General features: G+C 42.3%; 1 protein-coding gene across 1 annotated transcript in view; it reads left to right on the forward strand.

The window, feature by feature from the left end:
• The window catches only part of GRIN3A (glutamate ionotropic receptor NMDA type subunit 3A), a gene marked incomplete at its 5' end in the record, with an annotated part of 99546 nt that overhangs the window by 6915 nt on the left and 67417 nt on the right, over positions 1–25214 (forward strand). Inside the window, 2 exons of the mRNA XM_006015491.3 lie at positions 7419–8023; positions 17438–18485. Coding sequence (XP_006015553.1) covers positions 7419–8023; positions 17438–18485 — 1653 coding nt within the window. The remainder of the gene's footprint in view (positions 1–7418; positions 8024–17437; positions 18486–25214) is intronic.

Raw genomic sequence — 25214 nt, forward strand, 5'->3', positions numbered from 1 at the left:
ATTCTTAAAACCCCAGATTTGGCAGGGACTCCTTCCCATCTTTCACTAGTGAAAACCATTTCATTATGGCAAGAAATTGACAATGACTATTGTTTATCTTTTTAATTAGCGAAAGGCAAGAATTTTTGAGAGTGATATCTTTTATTGGACCAACTGTATTTTGGGATACACTTAGGCAAGCTTTTAGGTATCACAGTACTTTTCCTCATCTTTTTTAAGTATCTTTCTAATAAATATTTTTAATACAAATGTGTAATGGATCATGTGTTCCACTGAAGTCAGTGAAAGAGAACACAGTTTTTCTGTAAGAAAATGTTTTAGGATTGAATCTGGTTATCATAAATGCATCCTGGTTCACTGGCATGGACAGCATCTAATCACAATAAAACTCTACATGACCAAATTAGCAAATTGAGCTTTCTTTGATGTGCATTGGGATTAGATCATCACAATACTTTCTGTGTAGCCATAATCATGGAGAATTTAGGGCCCAGTCTTTTGTCCTTGTCACTTCCTGTTAAGGGAACTGAATTTGCTAGTAGGAAACACTGAAAACCTTTCCCAGTTGTGACCATTAATCCTAGTTCTGAATGCTTATCTATAACTTTTTTCCTGTGTCAGCTGATAAACCCTGCTCACAATGATGTCAGTGGGAAAATACTACTAGCTTCAATGAGACCAGAATCAGATCCTTTGTAACTCATGAGACTGAAAAAAAGTGGTAATTGTGTCCATTTTTATTTTAATTTTATTTTAATTCTTTGGATTCAGGCTGCTTTGTTTTAAGAAGAAAATTCCTTACCTGGAGTAATGTTATTGAAAGGTTCCCAGCTGACACCCTTGAGGCCAATATTCTCTGTTTACTCGCAGGAAATTGTATGAGACAGACAGTGGCAACATAAGACTTCCCACCTGGCCTTTGTATATCTTAAAGGACCTGCCATTAGGACTGGAAGATAAAATTGATCTCCATGGGCTGTCAGTCATTCTTATGAGACTGTCATCAGGGCAGCTAATTAATGCTGATGTTCCTGTTTGTTACCATATTTATCCAAATCCAAGACAACCCCCAATAATTGGATTCTATACGTGGAACATGTATGAACTTGTTATACTTTTCCATGTATATGATCTAATTATCAGAGGGTTTTCTTAAATTCATCCCCTCACACACTCCCACTGCTCCAGTACAGAAAGCAGTGGCAGGGTGACATGTGATGGTGAAGCAGGTGACTCCCTTGCCATGTGCTCCCACCACTTTTCCCCTCTGCAGCCTGTCCCCCCTCCAGTGCCTGCAGCTGCCCCCCAGTGCCTGCTCCCCATCTGCCTTCCACAGTCTCTGGACCCCCTGCCTGCCTCTATAGGTCTCCACCCCCACACCCCACCTGGTCCCTACACCCTCAGCCCCACCTCTATCTACTTCTTACAGCCTTTGCCCTCTCTCCCCCCTGCTTAATGTCTGGCAAGGCTCTGGCTCCTTTCCGGGTACGGGGTACAGAGACCACATAGCAGCATGTTGAGGCCAGAGCTGCTACTCCAGCCTGCTGCATGGTCTGGCTGGGGTCAGAGTTTCCATTTCCTCCATGCCTGGGAGGGAATGGAGCCAGAGCTGCACCTGACAGGGTAAGTGGCAGGGGGAAGGGAATGAGGCAGAGGCTACAGAGGGCAGGCCATGGTGCAGAATCGGGCATGGGTACAAGGTGGCTGCTGTGGTTCTGACTCTGGCCTTAACCCAGGCTCAGGGCTAATGTCGGAGCTGCAACAGCTACCTGCTCACCATCCCACCCTGCGCCCCTGCCAACATACACTCAAATCTATGTTGAATGAAAAAAGAACCCTAATCTTAGATTTGAGTAAATATGGTACTTTTATTACTATGGCATCAAAATATGCAAGATATTGTAGTACAAACCTAGAAGATGAAATCTCCAGGAATTTCAATTGTGTTGGGCTTTGTAGATGCTTGTATATTAAAATCTGGGCTAAGACTAATCACTCTAATGTCCCATAGACAGAAAACTTAACCAAGGGTAATGAGAAAGGGCCAAATCTTTCTCCCAGTGAGGATTCAAAGGCCACTGACTCCAATGGCAGAAGAATTAAACTCCAAGCTGGATCCTGACATGCAGGCATGTGCTGTTTGTGGTGCTGCAAACTTCTTTGCAGAACCACAAACCACATGAATTGCACATTAATCAGGGCTCAGCACTGCTAATTTGCAGCACATGGTGAATTTGCAGTGCCAGGGCAAAATTTGCTAGGATTTCCCAGTGGCAAAAAAAAAAAAACCTCTGAAAAAGAAAATGGTGCAAACCATGCCAAACTGGTGAGTACCAAGACAAATGCAGAGATGGGGAGCAGGCAGCATATGGCGTTGTGGAGCCCCCATACTGGGGCACCCTGCACCCCAGCCAGCCACTCCGTGATTGCCTGAGGCTCAGTGTGCTCAAGATGGAGGAACAGGCAGCCACAGTGGAGCCCCTGTGCTGAGGCACACAGAGACGGGGGAGCAGCCAACTGAAGGCTGCCTGCTCCCCCATCTCGAGGCACACTGCACTGTAGTCAGGTGGGGAGTGGCTGGCTGGGGCACAGGGTGCCTCAGCACAGCGTGCAGAGATGAAGGAGCAGGCAGCCCTGGGCTGTCTGCTCCCTATCTCCACATGCCACTCCTGGTTGGACAGGGCACAGGGTACCTCAGTGCAGGGGATGGCTAACCCCTGCTGAGGCACCCTGTACCCTAGCCAGCCCCGCCTGCAGCACATGGAGCAGCAGACACTGTCCCAAAGTAGCAGCACAATTTATACTGCTATTATTTGTGCTGCTGTAAAGGCATGCCCCTGCTCATGTTGACCCAGCCCAAGTTTGCTTTAAAGATTTTTTTTTTAGCACTGACCTCTGTTTACAAGAATCAGCACATTGTAGTGTATGCACCCTACTGTAAGGATTGAAGGGTTCAGCATTTGGCCTTTCACTTCCAAATGCACCCAGTGCCTGCTATATTTCTAGACCAATTCACACATTGTTGTATGAATCTGTATGTAAGTTTTTCTATTATTATTATAATTAGAGTTAATTTCTTGAAAATTCAGAATGGGTAAACAGTTCATATAACACTCCGTGCTGTTCTAAAATTCATTCAAAATACATTGACCATTCAGGTCTGCAAAATTTGTCCAAGAGAATTCAAGAAAACAAGCTGGTTTGTGCCATTTCTGGGACTTCCCTTTCTGATCCTGGATAGAAAGAATGCAAGAGCAGCTTTTCTTACAAAATTCTGGCACTTCCATTTGCAATCACAGGCAGAAACTAGAGCTGGGGAGACAAAAAATGCTTATATAATCATTCCAGAGCCTCACAAAATGTTGGGCTTGAGTTCAGTTTGAGGAGATTAATTTATTAGAACCTATTCACCCATCCCAAATTATTACATGTGATGCTTATTTGTTTTCCAACTTAATCAAAAGCCTCATGATCAATAGTCAATATGTCACTGGTATGGGATTCAAAGAGTCCAGGAGTGTCTGATTCTTGTTCAATCAATAGTTTGTCCTTTACCAGAGCGTCAATCCTACCATGCCTTATTGACAGGACAAGATTTGTATTGACTGTGTACCTTGATCCATTTAATTAGTCTATTCATGTGCTTGTGTAAAGGTATTCCTGAATACCAAAAGCAAGAGATAAGAAAAGAGTTGAAAGCATCCTTACTTGTAGTATTTTTCCTACCAACTCTCAACTTACACGATCTGCACTGGAAAATGCATTATAATTTCAGGTAACCATAAATTAGCATGTTGAAAGCTGATTGCTTATGAGTAAGGGGCTTGGTTCTCCCTTTGGACTTTGATCTTATGTAGCCATTTGCATCCCAACTTTATAGGCCAGATACTAATTTCAATGTAGATCTAAAAAACAATACAGTTGCTCCAAATTTGGTGCTACTGGGCACCTCTATATGTGAAATTAGCACAATGCAATAACTCCGGCGCAGTTCACTCAAGAATTTATTGCCCCCAAGGGTAGCATTTACACATGCACCTACGACCTCAGCATGTTGAGCTGGGGTGGCACATCCCCAACTGGCAAAGATCTGGAGGTCATCCTGCCAGCCTGAAGTGGCCCCTCTCTCAGCTTAACATGCTGCAGAGGGGCTGGCTGGGGCATGTGAGTGCTACAGTACAGGGCTAACTGGTAGGCAGCTCTGCACTGTAGCACCCTCGTGCCCCAGCCAGCCCTGGTCAGCATCTACACTTGCATTGCAGTGGAGTAAATAACTCCACTGTATGATAGTACTTGTGTTGGGCAGTACTAACCTAAGGCAAAGTTAATTAGTTTATTCCAGCTTAATAGCTCCACATATGTAGATGGAAATGCTTTACTGTGGAGCTAATTAGGCAACTGCAGTAAGCGTTTCATATACATGCCTCCAATGAGACCTAGGTTTGGAAGCTGATGAGTGGAAAGTGGACATGAATTGCTACCAAATCAGAATGGCAAAATTTTATACCTGACTTTGCACAGAGATAGTAGCCTGTTCCTACCCCTCTATAACTAGGCAAAAGGCAAGACAGTGGGAAATGAGCCTGAAATAATACATTTTTAAAGCATATTGTTGGTTAGCAAGAGCTAAATTTAGAATTGTAATCTACACCTCTTCCCAGTGAACGTGAATCAGCATGAGTATAAGTCGGTATGATTTACAGCAAAGAACAGAAGGAGATAGTTAGCTCTGTTAGTCTAAAGGCAAACAGAAGGTAGATTACAGACCAACTAAATTTGAGATGCATAAGATAAGCTTTTGTAAGAAGTAGCTTACTTTATCAGATGCTGTGAAAGGACTGCAGGAAAGCAGTGATTAGAATCCAAAGGGTAAAGAAGGGAAGAGGAAAAAGAAAGGGACACTGTTGAGAGAGGCAAGGTGAGCAGAAGAGAGAAAAACAAAGCAGTTAACCCATTAAAGGACATACAGGTTGTAAAAACTAATGCAGGTAAAGGGATAAGAATCCATAATCTTGGTTTAGATCACAGTTAACACATTCTAGTCTCTGGATGCTATCTTGTTCCACAATTTCCTGTTCAAGTTGGTTTTTAAAGTTTCATTGTCTGAGAACAGACACTCTTGAGGTCAGCAATGGGATGTCCAGCGGGGTTAAGCGTTCTGCCACAGGCTTGTGCCTCTCTTCTAAAGTGATGCCAGATAAGTTTTCATTCATTTTTACACATGGGGACTACTCTGTCTCTGTCTCTCCAACAGACAGCAGAGGGGCACTGTAAGCCAGGACATTAGTAGAGGTTCAGTTAAATTACCCTCAAAATTTATAATCAGTGTTATTCGGTTCAATGATGATGTTGTCAGTACTGATGAGAGGGCACAGCTGGCATCTGGATATGGAACAAGGTCTTGGTGAGAAAAGGATTTAGGTAGTCTGTTGGTGGAAACGTGCTATTTGAGGCTGGGGGGCTGTCTGTAAACCAGGACAGATTTGTCTCTCATGGCTACTTTGAAGTGACTGTCATTTTCCAGGAGGGCTTGAAGATTCAAGATGGGGGTTATAGGTGACAACCAGAGGGACTCTGTTGTCCTTATCTCAGGAATGGAAATGTAACAGGTTGGAGCAGGGTCTGAATCTGGCTCTGCTGATCTGAGTGGCTACAGTTTTAGGACTGTACTGTAATTATAAGAATCCCTGCTCCAGATCCTTAAGGTGTGTACCCTGGTCAGTATGATCATAGCAGATATGGTTGTAGAGCTTGGCTGCAGACAATGGATCTAGTGGTCTGCTTAGATGAGAGCTGCTGGCATAAAAGTTGTTCCATTTGTTTTCAATACAATGTGGCGGTGATATCACCTTTGAAAACTTTACCTCTCTTTTTTTTTCTCCTGACTTCCAACCCTTTGTATTCTAATCACTGCTTTCTGTTTAAAAGCTTTCAGTCCTGCAGACCGCTCACATCTGATTAAATAAGTCCACTGCTTATGAAAGCTTATGCTACACTAATCTCATTTATTCAATCTAAATCAGTCTTTCCTTACAGCAAAGAGGTGAGGAGCATGATAAATCCATTATAGATTCCATGCGGCAGACAAGTTCTTTGGGTAAATCCAATATCTTTTATTAAACCAACTCAAAAGTTGGAAAAATTCTTCGCAAGCTTTTGAGTACAAATACACTTTGTCAGGCTGAGGAAGCATCTGCAGTTGGTTTGTGCTCTTCCTGGATGGAATAGTAAAGAAGCTAGAGGCTGGTATGCATGTGAGGAAGCCAGGCAGTGAAAATGTAAATTGAGGTAGTTAATGGGTGAGAGAGAGGTGTCAGGGAGGGGAATGAATATAGCTAGTACATGGTAGAGAGGTTACTTAGGGAGTCAGATGCTAGGCAGGTTATAGTGCATCATAAATCCAATGTCTATATTTAGTCCATGATCTTTTGTATCCAGTAGATTAATGAAGTGAAGTTCGTCAGCTTATCTATGAAAGGTGTTTTATAAATTCCCTTTGAGAATCAGAACAGAGATTGGAGAGAGAGTGGCTTTCTTGTGAGAAATGTGCCCCACAGGTAATTGGGTATTCTTGTCTTTGATAGATTTTTGGTGTGCGCTCATTCTGGTGCGCAGTTCTTGTTTGGTTTCTCCTACATATTTTCCAATAAGGCATTTGATGCACTGGATGTGATATATTACATTTCTGGAGGTGCAAGTGTAAGATCCAGGAATACTGGTGGTTCTATTGTAGGGTATAGTTATTGTGGGCATGGTGAATGTGTGTTAGCAGGTTTTACATTTCTTGTCAGGGCCTGGTCCGGATCCATTAGGTGTGTTTTAGGCCATAGGAAGTTTGCTTCTGATGATGAAGTTGGCAAGATTATAGACTCCATTACACTGGTTGACACTAACTTTGAACCTGGTCATGAGTTGGATCCTTGTACGGTTTAAAGGACTATAGCTCCATTAATTTCAGCGTAGCTACACTGAGTTATACCAAGTCCTGGACTAAAGTTATTGGAGCTATTCGCAGCAAATCTGTCCTGTGTCTGTGTTTCCTTTTGAAACTGTTTCCATCAGTTTCAAATATACTGGTCTGATCATAAACTCTCAGCATCTGTCTTTCTTTTCTGCATAAAACATTCCAAACATATTAAATAATATGGGACTTACAGTTGGGTCTTTTATGACCTTATTTTCTTAGATCAAAAGAAAGCCTCAAAATCCTAGAGTAACCCTTTAAGTTACCTAATTAGGATGTTCAGAACTGAATGAAAAGTCAGAATTTAATCCGCTATGATAACTGTATGCATATATGGCTTATGTATCCTGTGAGCCAAAAATATGGAAGTGATAAAGTAACCAAAAGATATAGTCATTTCTTAAGTCGTGAGTTAGCTTTTCTAATCAATGTGCTTCATATCTTCTAAATACAGAATCCCCTTCATCTACAACTGAGTTTAGAAAACTCATTGAGTTCTGATGCGGACGTCACTTTCTCAATCCTTGAAATGAACAACTGGTACAATTTCAGTTTGATGTTATGCCAGGAGGAATGGAACATCACAGATTTTCTCTTCCTCACGCAACAGAGCTCCAAGTTCCACCTAGGAACCATTATAAACATCACAGCAAACCTCACATCAACTAGTGACCTTTTGAGCTACTTACAATTTCACCTGGAGAACATTAAAGACACAACATCAACCATGGTTATGTTTGGCTGTGACATGGAAAAAACAAGGAAGATTTTTGAAATAACCACTCGGTTTGGAGTGATGCCTCCAGAATTTCACTGGATTCTTGGGAATTCACAGAATGTGGAAGAACTGAGGACAGAAGGTTTACCGTTAGGTCTCATAGCTCATGGCAAAACAACACAGTCAGTTTTTGAGCACTATGTACAGGATGCAATGGAACTAATAGCAAGAGCTGTAGGAACAGCTACTTTGATCCAACCAGAATTAGCACTTATTCCAAGTACGACAAATTGCATGGACACGGCAGAGAAAAACATCACTTCAGGGCAGTATTTAGCAAAGTAAGTTTAATTTTCATTATTTCTTTCTTTTAACCACCATTTTATGATATAAATTATTTTTTCCATTTTCAACTAAATGGGTCAGCTCAGCACTTTTCCACCCCCTGTTTATAATCCTCTCCTTTATATATTAACTGTCATATATTTAGATTTCATAGACAATCAGGCTGGAAGGGTCCCCGGAGGATCATCGAGTCCAGCCCCCTGCCCCAGGGGCAGGAAGTCAGCAGGGATCATAGGATCCCAGCAAGATAAGCATCCAAATGCATCTTGAAGGCATTCAAAGTGGGTACTTGAATCGCCTCTGGCAGCAGTCTATTTCAAACCTTGGGGGCTCGGACAGTAAAGAAGTCCTTCCTTATGTCCAACCTGAATCAGTTGCGATGGAGTTTGTGGCCGTTTGATCTTGTCATCCCTTGGGGCGCTCTGGTAAACAGATCCTGATGAGCACCCCTGATAAGCTTATAGGTGGCCACCAGATCACCCTGAGCCTGTGCTTTTCCAGGCTGAAGAGTCCCATGGCTCTCAGCCTGTCATCGTATGGTCTGTTTTCCTGACCTCTGATCATGCGCGTGGCTGGCATGCATATGCATGTATGTGTGTGTGCATGTGTATATAAACACACATTTCTATATATTTCATGTTGCCACAGTTACTCGAACCAGATTATTATATGCTTGCAATGAATAGAAAATTGCACCACAAATAGTCCCTCCTAGTGGAAAGCATGGTACCCCTCAGTGGCTACATGAGACACTTACTATGCAGTAGCTTAGTAACACTGTGAAGTAGTGTGCCCATTAAAACCTGTGCTAATACACTACTGCACAGTAGTATCAGGCTACTGCACAGTTAGCATCTTTAAAAACCCATGCACCGGCGCTACTGCACAGTAGTGCCAGTTACTGCACATTGATTTAGTACTTCGTTATGCAGGTACTAAACTTAATGCGCAGTAACTATGGTGCATCAGTGAACATGTAGACACACCCATTGAGAGTACAGACAACACAACCCGGCTGATAAAACAAATCCCAACAGGCATGCAAGTTTACACTCCAAGCAGGAAGAAGTAGTCAGGGCCAGCTTCAAGTTTTGAAGGGCTCTGGGCTGGCAGGGAACACAAGTGAGCTCAGAACTTACCAGAATGCACCTGGAAGGGTCTTTCCTTTGCTGGACCCAGTGCTGGTGTTGACAGAAAAAGACTGCTTCTTGGCTGCTGAGATACAGCTGCAGAAGGTTAGAAGTGGATTTGAGTACTGAGTGCTGATGAAGCTACAAAGAACTCCCAGAAGCACGTTCCCCCCTGCCCCATGCAATCTGCTGTCTTGCAGGCACTCTTTGTAAGATGCTGCACACCAAGCTGTTCTGCGCTAAAATTTGACCAGAAAGCACATTCTGAACACTTACATCTGTGAGTGACCGTATGGCTGGGTGGGGAAGGGAAGGTGTAGCCCAATCTAACTACTAAAAGGATGCTGCCTGTACTCCAGTTTGTGTAAGATTGACTCTGGATTTCTCTACTTACAGCTCTCCTTTATTGCATAAACCCTCTTGTATATACAGCAAATGTATATACATGCAAATTGATGATGTGAGTGCAGTGTGAGCATGAATACCCATGCTAGCTCCAATTTAGCTAGCATGCATAGCAAGAGCAAAGAAGATGTGGCAGCACAGATTTTAGCATGGGCTAGCAACCAGAATGCAAACTCTCCAGGAACACTGTGTACATATTTTTTTTGCTAGCCCATGTTATAATCCCTGGTACTCTCACCTATTATTAGCTGGATTACACTAGCACATGTATAGTAACATTTGTTACACTCATACTTTTGTTTTGCTATGTGGGCACACCCATAGATTTACAGATATGTATGCGTCAGGAGTATTTGTGTATCTTGTCACTGTTACAGAGGGTCTTTTGAACTACTTCTTCCCAGATATCCACGCAGCAGTTTTTTAGTCAGGATTCAAATACATAGCACTTTTGGTATTTCTGTTCACATCTACTTTGAGGGCTTATTTGAGCTTTTTCTTCTCAGTGATGGGATGAACCTCTCATCCATTTTAGACAAATACACTTCCTTACTTAAACCTCATCCTAAACTTAAGTCTCACAAGAAAGCTGAAACAACTAAGCAGAAGTAAATAATGGGAATGGAATTTGAGCTACCAAACCTGCACTATTGAAATCCATTGAGTTATGTACTTAATTTCTTGCACTCTCTAGATCCTTGAAAATATATACTACAGCAGTAGTGCTTTTCAAATTACCAGACTGCTGACTGTACAAACCGGACATGTTGAGAGTCTAGCTGATGAAAGAAGGGTGGGAGGGAGCTTGTAGCAAATGCTCTTTTACATATTACTGCATGCCTATTTATTTCTTTTCATTTTGTTTTGAATGATAGCTAGTCTCATGATTTGCAGTCAGTATTTTTCTTACCATATTTACTCAAAGGCAAGATGAGTTTTTTTCCCCTAATTGGCATGGGGGAAAAAACCCTCATCTCATAATTGCATACAAAGAAATTTCACTAAATACATTGTCTACCACTGAACTGCTGCCAAAAGCAGCATGTGCTCAGTAATGGAAACCAACTGTGAAGTTGATTAAATGCAGCCAGCACTGAGCATGACTGCAAAACACATGGCCCACGTTGGGCAAACATGCTGATAGGAAACTTTTTTCATTATTATTTTTGTTCATAAAACCCCACTTAAATGTTCATTAATCTGGACCTCACTCTCCGCTTCTCTATATAATAACCTTACTCAACATATACATTTCTCTGGGAATCCCATTTGTCCTAGCACTTTTCATAAGCAATCATGATCCACTCCGTCATATGGTTTTTTTTCTAAAATCTAGGTTTGTTATAACTACTATTTTCCTCTCTGAGATGTGGGACAGTATATCTCTGATCACTTTGAAAGCTTTGGAGATCCTTTTACCTGGTGCTGCACATACTTGGTCTTTTTGTATTTTCTTCTTGAGGTTTTTCCTCATCCTCAAAACCAGCATCTTGGCTATTAAAGTACAATCCATATTAAGAAGTGTAATACATCTCCAGTTTTTCAGGAGTTCCTTCTCCCCTTTCTTGAAGAGTAAGATCACAATTCCTTTTGTAAAATCTCTCCCTGCGTCTCCTGTTTCCGTTATTTCCTCAAAAAAATTCTACTATATGTCTCTTAACCCATACCCAGAACTTCTCATAATGTTCCATATGTAGTCTGTCTGCTCCTGGTGATTTCTCTTGTTTAAAGGTTTTTAAACACTCCTCTACTTCCTTTAAGTTTATCTTTTCTTCCATTTCCTTGCTCCCTCCTCCTCCACTTTTTCTCCAGTCTCTTCAAGCAAATCCTCCATCTTCTTACTATTTCCTACTTCTGATAAAGCTCTTTGTAAAATCTTGTTGCCTCCAACACCACCCCATGCTTTTCCACCTGGGTACTCTTTTCTTCCCACACTACTTTTAGCTCTCCTTTGACTGTCTTCACTCTAGATGAAAAGTATCAGGACCACTCTTCATTTTCTTCCACCCAGGGTGCTTGTACTAAAAATATGTTCACTTGTCTTTCTTTTAAACCAGCTTTCTATCTCTTGCTGTGTTTCTTCTAGTTCTTTTCCTACCTGTCTTCCTTCTGCAGCTTCCTGTAGCAGCTCTTGCACTTTTCTTTGCATCTTTCTCAGCCCTTTTGTTGTTTTCCCCATGGTTCTTTGACCTTCCTTCCTGAAGAATTCTCTCATCATCTTCTTCACCATCATCCACCATTCTGTGGTACTCTTAAAATACTTCTTCAGTGGTCTCCAACCCTCATACTATCTCATGTATGCTTAACACATCTCTTCATCTTGCAAGTTTCACATTTAACTACCATACTCCCCTTCCTCCCACAGGGCTCTTACCAAGACTCAATTCTGCCTTCAGTATTTGCTGATCCCTAAATGCCACACTTACACTTTCTTTCTTTATTTCTGTTTCTTGTGATATAAACACAGTCAATTCTTGATTGTTTCTTTTCACTACGATCAGTTCTAGTGAAAACTTTCTCCCCTTTCTGCACGTCTCCTAGTGATTCTTCTTTTATTATATTTGCTAACTATCTAGATGTCTAAAGGTCCATGTCCTCCTTCCCCTGTTCTGTCAGGTACTTCAATTATGCAATTGAAGTCCCCTGCTATTATCTGTGGTCTCCCTTCTATCAGGTAACCTGCTAGCTTTCTAAACAGAGACTTCCTCCCCTCCCACTCCGGTGGTGCAAATACATTGAAAACTTCTAATTCTACTCCCTTGACTTATAGTATCATTCTCTGCAGTCTACCACCAAAGATGTCTTCTACCTGCTTTGGTTTCACCTCTGAATTCTTGAATTGTATTGCCACTCCAGCTGCTTTGTTTTCATTTCATTTCTCCCTGACCACCAGGATGGTCCCCATCTTCACCTTTTCTCAAAATGCTTATAATCCCTCTTCCCCAGGATACCACAGTCTTGAAGTCAGATTGTCTGTCCTTGCTTGTTTTAACATGGGTTTAACCTGTTCCCATCTTTTCATTGTTAATACACTCCTAACATTAATAGTAGCTATATGAGTGCACCTGACCCTTTAAGGTTCATCAGTGCTGCTGCTTGCTGTGTTTGATTTCCTCGCCCCCACCCCGCCCCGGGTGCCTGTAGCTTCTGCAAGATGCAGGATTGCCTTTGCATTCAGAAAAGTTTTCATTTTTTTTGCCTCTGTGCTATTTCCTGCCTCCCCATCTCGATTCTGGGCTGAGGCCCAGGGACATTAATGGTGGGAAACTGCTCTCCAACTTTGATTATGACTCATTTCTCTCACTACCAGGTTTCTTTTTCCTGATTTTACACAAATACACACAACGCAGCACTGGGCACATCAGCTCACGTACTGGATTTCTGGCGCATTGGAGCAGACAAATGTATGTGTATAACTGCCCTTAGGTCCTGATCCTGCATTGTGACAAACTGACAAACTGCTGTGCTTGGACAAAACCCCAGAGAGGTCCGTGAGATTCTACAGAGGTGCAGCAATATGCCCATATGGATCATGTTAATGGATTATGGCTTTAATCCATACCTGCTCCGATAATTCATTATTGCCACTACTAGCAATGTTCCAGTTTACCTAATGCATTTCCATGTATACCCTGAAGCCTACCATGAGTTCCAGCCCATATGTGCATTTTTTCCGCTCCTCCCCATCTCCCACCTGCACTTCTCTTTCTTACTTAGTGGTTCTCAATCTCTTTACACTCAAGGCAGCCCTCAGAAAATGCCATCTTTTAGCTTTCACTCATTTCTTGACTACAGAAAAACAGAGTAATTCTTCAGGTGCAAAGAACTCAGAAAGCTCACACCAGGTCCAACTATTTTTGATACTATGGCTTCCTATTGAAATCTCTGGGTTTATTTTCTGAATCATGTGTAGATGTTTGCACACTCAACAGTACTAATATTGTGCAGTACTCCAACACCCTTAAAAGGGGTTCATGACATGCTGGTTGGGAAGCACTGATCTAGCTAATAATTATATTTATACAGAACTTTAAAAAGCTGAAGATCCAGGACCTCAAGCTTCCCTATCATCACTCAGCACTTCCACTGTATATGTGTCCAACCTTAAGAGTTTTAATGCAGAACTTAGATATCCAATATTGGCCAGTGTGTTTTCATGGCATCAGAGAACTGGAAGGTTGGAACAGATATCGAAGGCCTTCTAGTCCCACACCTTGCAGGATGCAGGATTCAATATTTAGGGTAAAGAAGATCAGGATCCGGCCTTATATAATAGCAGATGTGCAGGAGTTCCCCCCTACACTCAATTTCCTCAAAAGAATTATTGAGACCCCTCATATGGAAAGCAAGTCCCTGCTGAATTAAATCTCAGCTGTTGTGAACACCTTGTTACAGAAACAAGGCATTAGGATTTTAAAACTTCATGTAGACTGTAAATTATAGCTTGTGGTTTCTGAGCAATCTCAGCAGTCTGTGATTTAACTTGCTGTTCATTCTTCCTCTAGCTCCTTACTGAACTTGGCATGAACATGAGAAAATATGGAGCAACCATGTAATCAAGTCAAGGAAAATGGACTAATTTGATTAAATCCCTTTACCACCCCACAAGCATAACTCTTCTAACATAAGGTAGTGGCATGAAAGCTCTAATAACTGATTCTCCTGAGAATGCACATTTAAAATCAGAATAAAACCAGAAGGAGAAAATGTTAAAGTTTGACCTCCCTGTTAAAATTAGAATGACAAACCTGACTGCAGATTTTACAGTCTCAATTTAGGGTCAAATTCTCAGCTAGTATAGGTCAATGCAGTTCCATTTATTTCAGTGTATCAGTGCTAATTTACACCCACTGAGAATCTGACTGTACATCTCTGGAAAAAGGTGTAACCTATGCCCTCTCTATACATGCCTGAGAGTAATTTATGCATTAATATGATCAATAAGGATCAATTCACATATACCGTAACTAATCTTTATGGGACTCATGCACCAAGGGCTGAGATACACTGAGCAACTACATCTCTCATGGACTTTGCTCTGAACCTTCCAAAAGTTATTAGATTCAGCCTTATACCATTTGCATTTTTAAGTTGTTCCTAAAGGTTATTCTGTAGGGCAGCTTCTCACTGTCCTGAAAGCCCTTGACTTTGCATTGCATCAGTACAGTATACAGAACTCTGAATAATTAATAGCCATTGAACCTGATGTATACAACAAGTGGTTAAATAATGACTTACATATGGTTCCCCTCATTTCTGATTAAGGTACCACCAAATTATATACCTAATGCATTGAATTTGTTACATATGTCACTACTGAGCAAGCTCAATGTATTATTATATTATTACAATTGGGATCGAAAGAACAGATGGTGGTGAAGCACACAGGCAATGACTAGTAACATGTGTCACTGATTTATATATTACAGTGCCATAGTTACTCCGCTAGTGCGTAATGACAATACTTTTGTATCCATTAGCAAAGCAGATTTGCAAAATGGGGTCTGCATTTATACATTCATGATGTTATATATACAAGTACCTGGGCACATCTACACATGCATATTAGTGCAATACAATAAACTCCGGCACGTATCGCACCAGAGTTTATTGTTCCCAGGTGCATGTTTACATGTGCACCCAGGACTGCAGCATGTGGAGCCAGGCTAGAGCAGTCCTGGCTACCAGGGAGGCCAGGGGGTCAGTTTGTCAGCCTCAGGCTGTTCTGACCTGGTTCAGCATGCTACAGAGGGACTGGCTGGGTCACAGGGTGCTTCAGTGTGGGGTTAGCCAGCAGGCAGCCCCTGCACTGAAGCACCCTTGTGCCCCAACCAGCCCTGTCAGCATCTACATGTGCGTTGTTGTGGAGTAAAACACTCCAGCATAAGACAGTACTTGTATTTACAAGTACTAACCTGCTAGACAGTTTATTAGTTTACTCCAGTCTAATAGCCCTGCATATGTAGACACCAAGACATTTACTGCAGAGCTAATTAGGCAACTCCACAGTAAACATCTAACATAGGCGCGCCCTCTGTGTATTTTTAGGCCACCTCTAAACACCAAGCCAAATAAATGTTTACAAGTAAAATCTTAATGGACAAGGAGATTTTGCTTGCGTCTATTCATGCATCTCTTTTTCCAAATAATGGTGCTCAAAAATTGATTACACAAATAGAGTCTTGGTTGAGTTCCCACTGAGAGTGTTTGAGTATAAAATACAAATAATGTATATGAAAATCACTAATTAAAGAATTTAATTTAGCTTATTGTTCATTTCATAGATTTGCCTTTGTCTGGCAACTCCTCCTTGCCATAGTGAGAAGGCTTTCATATTTCAGTGACTTAAAACTATGACCTGGCAAGATACTGAACTTTTCATGGACTCTTCCAAGTGGGACAGAACAAAGATTGGGGATGAGGCAAAAGAGTAGCTCACTGTTCTGGAAAAGATGCAAATAAATGTCAAGGGCTCCTTTTCTCAAATATCAATAAATGATTAACACCATTAAAGTTTATGTCTTGCTTGCTGAGGTTGGAATGTGTTGTTTTATGACAGCTGCAGAGTTTATGTTTATTTTAAATAATCTGTTTCATCCAGATTCCCAGAACTAATGTGATATGGCATTTTCTGCTGCTCCAGCTGAATGTTAAATAGATGCTCCTCTGAATGCCTGTTAAGGAAAAATTATGGGCCTGATTCTTATCTTACAGCACATTTATAGCAGTGTAATTCATTTGACTTCAGTGGAGTTACTCCTATTAGTACCCGTTAAATTAAAAAATTTTGTTTGGTTCAACCACGCAGCAAAATCACATTAACAGGGAGAATACTACAGGCAACTGTAATGGCTCTAGTCAGCAAGTGCCAGGGTCCACCCACCCAAAGGCCTTTTCTTCATATGACCTTTACCACACAAATACTTCACATTCTTGTCACTCTGGGGTCTTGGATAATAGCTATAAAAATACTGAATTCTAGTTAGGAGAACTTGAAAAAAAAAACCTATTGGCTATATTTCCCATGCCTGGACTGCTTGGTAGTTTTGCTTTTAGGTTTTTAGATTAGTACAACCCCAAAAACTCAGGATGAAACAATGCAATACTGACATGTGTAATGTGTTCTATAAAGGAACAACACTTCTGACTCTTTCAGTAAGACCATCAGGTTTCAATGGTATTTTTGTGAAAACCAAGCAACAAAGTTCATTGTTTCAAGGGAATCACCTGTCACTGAGTCCTCTCTTTCAATCTCAGCTGGTCAGTAACAGGTTATTGACTCTTTCCTCAATGTTACTTCATATCCAGCCCTTCTGACTGCTTGAATGCTGTCACCCTCTGCTAGCAGTTCAGTGAAATATCTGAAACATGAAACAAATTAGTGGTCTTTGACCAGCCACAGGAGGTCACAGCTGATGGGTTCATCTACAGACATAGGCTTTTTCCTGGGGGGATATCTGGGATGTTGTTTCCATCATACTGTTTTAAGCCTAGGAAAAAAGGACTACATGCATGTTGGGTTTTCCTTACATTGATTAATTGAATTGCTTAAAAGTCATAAAAATGAGGAAATGAGAAAAACAAAATAATGCTATTTCTGTTAGAATGGTGGACAGCTGCTGCACTTAAGAAACTGTTCCTTTTGAAGTATTTGCAATCTAAATAGACAAATGATAAGAGAAAGGAGGCTTTTTAAATCTCCAATTTACTTATGGAAGGAGTGAGATACTAAAATCAGAAAAGAAAAAACTGAACCCAAACTCCTGAGCCCTTGTTCAAAACCTTACATACAAAATCACTGTTTCACTCCAGCGGAATAAGGCTTCATTTATCTGGAAGCTTGGCTTTGATTTCTTGCCTTTCTTCCCCCAACAGGTTTTTAGCCAACACAACCTTTGATGGTCTCAGTGGCCACATTAGGGTGAAAGGTTCTTCCATCGTAAGCTCAGAAAGCAATTTCTTCATTTGGAATTTGCAGCACGATCCTATTGGGAACCCAATGTGGACTCGTCTGGGGAGCTGGCAAGAAGGAAAGATCATCATGGATTATGGAATATGGCCAGAGCAAGCCCAGAGACATAAAAACTACAACCAGCATCCTACCAGGCTGCACCTAAGAGTGGTTACTCTCATTGAACACCCATTTGTCTTCACAAGAAATGTGGATGATGAGGGGTTATGCCCAGCAGGACAGCTCTGCCTGGATCCTCTGACCAATGATTCAGCTGTCCTGGATAGCCTCTTTGAAACCCTTCAAGGAGGCAATGACACTGTGCCTATTGAGTTCAAGAAATGCTGCTATGGCTACTGCATCGACCTGCTGGAAAAGTTGGCTGAGGATATGAACTTTGATTTTGACTTATACATTGTTGGAGATGGGAAGTATGGAACCTGGAAAAATGACCACTGGACAGGGCTTGTGGGTGACCTTCTGGCTGGGACAGCCCATATGGCAGTAACATCATTCAGCATCAATACAGCTCGTAGCCAAGTGATTGACTTCACCAGCCCTTTCTTTTCAACCAGCTTGGGCATCCTAGTGAGGACTAGAGACACAGCAGCCCCCATTGGAGCCTTTATGTGGCCACTCCACTGGACCATGTGGCTGGGAATATTTGTTGCTCTCCACATCACAGCAATATTCCTCACCTTATACGAATGGAAAAGCCCCTTTGGGATGACCCCTAAGGGAAGAAATAGAAATAAAGTATTCTCTTTTTCCTCTGCCCTGAATGTTTGTTATGCAATATTGTTTGGCAGAACATCTGCCATCAAACCTCCCAAGTGCTGGACGGGAAGGTTTTTAATGAATCTCTGGGCTATTTTTTGTTTGTTCTGTTTGTCAACTTACACCGCTAACCTGGCAGCTGTCATGGTAGGAGAGAAAATCTATGAAGAGCTTTCTGGAATACATGACCCCAAGGTAAGGTGTGGCAACTCAGCCTTTTTCATTTATTTCTTCCTATTGTACATTCATTGTTAAATGTCTTAAGGCTTCTAAAAAATTAGGGGGCCACCTATAATGGAGCAGCAGTCCTTCATACTCAGTCATGGTTCAACAAAGGGAGAAAGTTCAGCAACAGAGAGGAACTTCAGCTGCCAGCTTTGGCTTAACCCATTATAAAGGTAGAAGTTTTTTGTAGAAATTGGGTTCTAGTTTACTATTTGAATAGCTCTCCATCTGAGGGTTTGGTTCAGCTCTGTTGCTGCTTAGGTGGCCATAAATTGAGCCACTTTGCAAAGAGTCAGGCCAGGTTAATATTAGTACTCAGTGGGTGCACCTACATGAGATGCTTTACTGCACATTAGACTACTCTAATGTGTGGTAAAGCATCACTGTCTAGATGTGAGCAGCAATTATTGCACAGTAAATTAGTCTAATGTGCCATTTTCTAGTACCTGTAGATAAAGGTACTAGAAATTGGCACATCAAACTAATGCACCAAAGTGCATGTGTAGATGCTGACCAGGAGCAAATTGCTCCCGGTCATCCTAGGCAACATGGGGCCACATGGACATTTGTCTCAGTCAGCCTAGGTAGAGAAATGCTGCCTCCCAGCCAAGTGAAATCGGGACCCATCCCAATCTCTGCAGGGCTGGGAGAACTGTCCCAGCTGCTGGGCAGCTGCCTCCCAGCCATATGGAGTATGGGGCATGTTCCAATCTCCATGCGTCTAAGAAGCAACTGCCCAGAAGCTGAGACAGCTTCCCTTGCCCCCCTGGAGCTTGGGGCTGGCCCTGATTTCCCTGCAACTGCCACAGAGCTGCTCACCACAGCTCCTCCTCCCACCACCTTGCAGATCAAAGCTGCCCTCAGAGCCAAGACAGCTAGGGAGTGGCACCCAGGGGAGCCTAGAGCTCCCCCTGGCTTCTGCAGGGGGCCAGAGCAGGGCAGGAGCAGTCCTGGACTGGGTTGTTCCTGTCAGGCATGATTTGCTCCCGAGATGAGCGCACATGTAGACGTGTACCCAGGAGCACTTTAATGAGTATTAATTGCATATGTAGACATGCCCAGTTATAAGCATTCTGGGTGCGATGTTCAAATGCATTCCACGCTGGCCTAATTCCGTTCCCTTCGAAGTGAGTCACAGAATTCCCACCAAATTCTCTAGGAGCAAAGCAGGGCCATTTTTAAGCTGTTTTCAGCTGTTAACATTTGTTTGGTCACAACTATAAGCTGCCTTCTGTGGACAGATCAGGCAAACATTGTCACTTCTGTCTGCACCTATTAATCATTTCAAACAACAGATATATTTGAGAAAATAGAAAACCACTCATGGACACTTCACAATAAGAAAAAAAAAAGCTGAATCCATTAAATGAAATTGTTTAGCACTAGTATTAGAACTATGTTGCTAAATAACACTCTCACCTAGAAGTCTAGGGGTGTGGGCACACTAACACTTCCAGCCCTTCAAAAGAGAAACATTTCAAAAAGCAGCTGCTGGTACATTCTAATGGTTAACATTCCTTCATCCAGGCTTAAAGTTGGAGCCAAATTTGCTTCATTTGAATTGTTCTCAGCTTGTTCACACATAACAGTTAGGATGTACCAGCTGCTACCCTTATGAAACGTTCCCCTTTTGAAAGGGTTCCAAGCATTCTTGTGTCCTTACCTGTGGAGTCAAACTATGTCAGCAGTATGTTAAGGATTAAGTTCCACAGTAGGCAAACACAGTTTTCTCTTAGCCACATCTGCTGGCCAAACCATGTTTAGCAGACAGGTTTTTTGGGACTGGGACTAATCTACAGATGGACCTAACCAACAGAATTCAGATCCAAGTCCTTAGCATCCTCTTCCACCAAGAACTCACAGGTATTTGGATTTGGGTTTATCGAAGAAATTCAGGTCTGGATCCAGGGTTAGGTAGACAAAACTCTTGGGGTAGAGGTGATATCTTCTATTAGACCAACTAAAATAGGTGCAATTTTTTTTTTCTTTCCAAACTTTCGGGCCCAAATGCCCTTCTTCAGGCAAAGGAGAATTCAAAGATTGAAAAAGTTCCCCCAGGTGGAAAAGAAACTTCATTTTGCACAGGGGAACTGAGAGATGGTAAGGTTCCCTTGAGTGTAAAAGTGATTTGTAAAAAAGATACTCTGAGTATGCAAATTTAGCACAGACAAAGGCTGAAGCAGGCTGGTTACCTGAAGGTGTCATATGGCAGGCAGGGCATTGAATTTTGCTTTTTCCTTGTTTGGTTGTAAAGTTTTCATTTTAAAAGAGGAAAGGCAAAATAAAAGCAACAGAGGAAAAAAAATAGTTGATCTAATAACATATAACACCTCTACCTCAAGAGTTTTGTCTACCTATGCCTCTAGACCAACATTGCTACAACCAATATCCCTGGATTCAGATTTCTATTACAAATATCCCAAGTTTGGGAGTAGTTTTTGTTTTGACCCATGTAAGGTGATTTTATAGGCTGTTCATTAATTCCTTGATGATCAGACAAAGTCAATCTGAGGAGTGGAATAATGTTTATTGCTGAAGAATTAGTAATTGGAAGAGACTGGAAGATTTGGTGATGAAGCAGCAGGTTTACAACTGTCTGTAAATTTACAGACAGTCTATAAAAACAAAGCTAAAATGCTTGTTTATATAGTTTGTAAAAAAAAAAAAAATGGAGCCACCTGTTAAAAAAAAAAAAAAAAAAAGCTTGATAGCTGATCCCTGGTCAGAGAGACCTGGAGGCAAAACATGCCAGGATGGGAATGAGTGTAGCTGTAGATGGGCAAGGCTGAGGGGGCCAGCATGGTACTGGTGCAGTTGAGGGCATCCAGGCATAGGAATGAGTAGAGAACCCTTGGGGTGGGGGCAAAAGTATGCAAAACCATTGTACCAGTCAGTCAGGGTTGTCAACTCAAGATTTTTTTTATTTTTTTTTACTGATAATCTGCAAGCTTTTTACAGACAACCAAAATTTTTTTTTATTATGGTTGATGTTAAAATCCAAAATGTGGTTGTCCATAAAAAGTTTGCAGATTATGAGTAAAAAGAAAAAATGTTTTGAGTTAGTAATACTATGAAGCCGCTTCTTATATGGACAGCTAAACAGTTACCTGTCAATTATAGCTTTGTTTAGGCTTGTTTCTTTAACTGGAGAGCTTCCATATTGCCATCTTCTTCTCCAATCACTTATTATGACAAACCTATCTTCCCTTCCCTTTGTAGCGTCAGTTCCTACTTTAGTGAGCAGGAAGGGATAGATTAGGGCAAAACACAAAAAGTAGCAGTCCAAACAAGGGCAGCCCAGATGTCCAAATATTCAGGGAGGGAGAAGAAAGTAAGGCTTCCTCCCCAGCAGCATGTACTTAAGAGTGGATATGTCCTATCAGGAGGCAGAGCTAGTTAGTCCAGACACAACACCATATACATATGGCCATACTGCTTCTGCTACTTCCTTGGCATCTATCCCAAATCAAATATTCATATTCAGGTCTAACATCTTGTTTCAGAGAATCCTTAGGGACGCTGAGACATCAACCCAAAATGCCTCTCTATTCCAGAAAACCTGAGATGTTTGTAGATCTTGGCTCCACCTCATATCTAAATAATTACGTTTGCAGAATAGAAGTTGTAGGCTCATGTTTAAGTCTAATTATTGTCTGTAGTCTTAATGGAGGTTATTCATAGGGACCTACTTAAAACGTGGTGAGAATAAACAATTTTTGTGGGTTAGTCAGCATAAAGAGCAAATTCTGCAGATATTTCCCAGATGTGCTCCACTGGCCCTGCCCCATGGTGCTAATTGGCAGAGAGACCACGGTAGAGGAGGAAGGATGAGGGGACAGCCACCATCTTATCTGCTGGCTGCCTTTTGTGCAGCCCCATCCCTCAATGCTAATTGCCAGAAAGGCCCTGGTGGGGAGATGAGGGATGAGGAGGCAGCTACCATCTTGTCTACTGCCCTTCATGTTGCTCCACCAGCCAGAGTCTCCCCCCGCCTCCCCTGGGTGGGCTACAAGGCCAAACCAAAGCAGCGGCAAGGATTGATGGCTCCCACTGGAAGCCAGCATGTTATTTTTATTAAGTTGATTTCACTGACAATCCTGGATTTCATAGTTTTCATAGACAATCCTGGATTTCACAGAAACAGTGAAATCGTAAATTGAGTAGACACCCCCACTTATTTATGGCACTGAAGTTAAGCATGTGCAGAAATATTTTGTAGGACATTTTTAATAGAATCATAGAAAATGAGGGTTGGAAGGGACCTCAGGAGGTCATCTAATCCAACCCCCTGCTCAAAGCAGGGCCACCCCAACTATGTCACCCCTGCCAAGGCTTTGTCTAGCTAGGTCTTAAAAACCTATAGGGATAGAGATACCACAACCTCACTGGGTAGCCTGTTCCAGTGCTTTACTACCCTTCTTGTGAGAAAATGTTTGCTAATATCTAACCTAAACTTCCCTTGCTGCAGCTTGAGACCATTGCTCCTTCTTCTGTCATTTGCCACCACTGAGAACAGTTTATCCCTATCCTCTTTGGAACCCCGCTTCAGGGATTTGAAGGTTGCTATTAAATCTCCTCTCATCTTCTCTTCTCCACACTAAATTAGCTCAGTTCTCCCAGCCTATCCCCATAAGTCATGTTCCCCAGCTCCCTAACCATTTTTGGTGCTGTTCACTGGACTCTCCAGTTTGTCAAGGTATATCACATCCACCACTCTCCCCACATCCACAGAGCCAGTCATCCCATCATAGAAGGCAATCATGTTGGTCAGGCATGACTTGCCCTTGGCGAATCCATGCTGACTGTTCCTAATCACCTTCTCCTGCAAGTGCTTAGAAATGGATTACTTGAGGACCTGCTCCATGACTGTTCCAGGGACCAAGGTGAAACTCACCAGTCTACAGTTCCTCAGATTAAAGATGGGCACTATGCTTGCCCTTTTTGAATCATTACAGACCTTTCCCAATCACCATGAGTTTTCCAAGAATGGCCAGTGGCTCTGCAATCAATTCAGTCCTCAGCACCCTTGGGCGCATCGTATCCAGCCCCATGGACTTGTACACATCCAGCTTTTCTAAATATTCTATAGCCTGTTCTTTTGCCACTGTTGGGTACTCACCTCTTCCCCAATCTGTGCTGCCAGCTGACCTTGCCTGTGAAGACTGAGATAAAAAAGGCATTGAGTACTTCATCCTTTTAGGCATCCTTTGTCACTAGGTTGCCTCCCCCATTCAGTAAGGGACTCACACTTTCCCTGATCTTCTTCTGTTTGCTGACATACATGTGAAAACCCTTCTTGTTATCCTTCATGTCCCTTACTAGCTGCAACTCCAATTGGGCTTTGGCCTTCCTGGTTTCGTCCCTTTATGCCTGAGTAATTCTCTTATATTTCTCCCTACTCATTTGCCCACAAGTTTCCACTTCTTGTAAGATTCCTTTTGTATTTTAGCTCGCTGAAGAGTTCCTTGCTAAGGCAAGTGGATTGCCCGCCATACTTGCTAGCCTTCCTGCACATCAGGGTAGTTTGTTCCTACACTCTCAGTAAGGTTTCTTTAAAGTACAGCCAGCTCTCCTGGACTTCTTCCCCCCTGCCCCCCCCAGACTGGCCACCCAGGGGATTCTGCCCATCAGTGCCCTGAGTGAGTCAAAGTCTGCTTTTCTGAAGCCCAGGGTAGTTATTCTTCTGCTCTCCTTCCTTGTCTCAGGATCCTGAACTCAATCATCTCTATGTCGCTGCTGCCCAAGTTGCCATCCACTTCTCTGTTCCCCACCACTTCTTCCCTGTTTGTGAACAGTGGATCAAGAGCAGCACAGCCCCTAGTTGGCCTCTCCGACACTTGCACCAGGAAGTTCATAGATTCATAGACATAGGGTCGGAAGGGACCTTGTAGATCTTCTAGTCTGACCCCCTGCCCTGGGCAGGAGAGAAAACTGGGCTCAGATGACCCCAGCTAGGTAATGACCCCAGCTAGTTGTCCCCAACACCCTCCAAAAACTTCCTGGGCTGCCTGTGTACTGCTGTATTGCCCTCCCACCAGATGTTGGGGTGACTGAAATCCCCCATGAGAACCAGGCCTGTGATCGAGAAACTTCCACTACCTGTTTAAAGAAAGCCTCAACCACCCCATTCCCCTGGTCTGGCGGTCTACAGCAGACACCTGCTATGACATCACCCTTGTTACTTTCCCCTTTGACCCTAACCCACAGACTTTCAACAGGCCCATGTCCAGTTTCATACAGGACTTCTGAGTAATCATGCCACTCTATTACATAAAGAACAACTCCTTCTTCACTCCTCCGCTGTCTGTCCTTCCTGAACAGTTTAGACCCATCCATGAGCTTGGTGCAAGCTATCCCACCAAGTTGCTGGTATTCCAATCGTATCATAGTTCCATGACCGTGCAAGGACTTCTGATTCTTCCTGCTTGTTTTTCAGACTCTGTGCATTCATGTACAGACATCTCAGGTAAACAGGGTTACCATATGTCTGGATTTTCTCAGACATGTCCTCTTTTTTTGCCCCCTGTGCTGTGTCCAAGCGGGTTTCTTAAATGCAGGCAAAATGTTCAGGATTTCCTCCCCCAATTCCAGAACCCCACAAAATTCCCTCCATCAGATTTGCTCAGGAAACACTGATGCCACAACAGTTGTGGAGAAGCATGAATTGTTTCATTTTGTTTCTTCAAATTGCAAGAATGC

Source organism: Alligator sinensis, unplaced genomic scaffold (genome assembly GCF_000455745.1).
Source record: "Alligator sinensis unplaced genomic scaffold, ASM45574v1 scaffold560_1, whole genome shotgun sequence".
NCBI lineage: Eukaryota > Metazoa > Chordata > Crocodylia > Alligatoridae > Alligator > Alligator sinensis.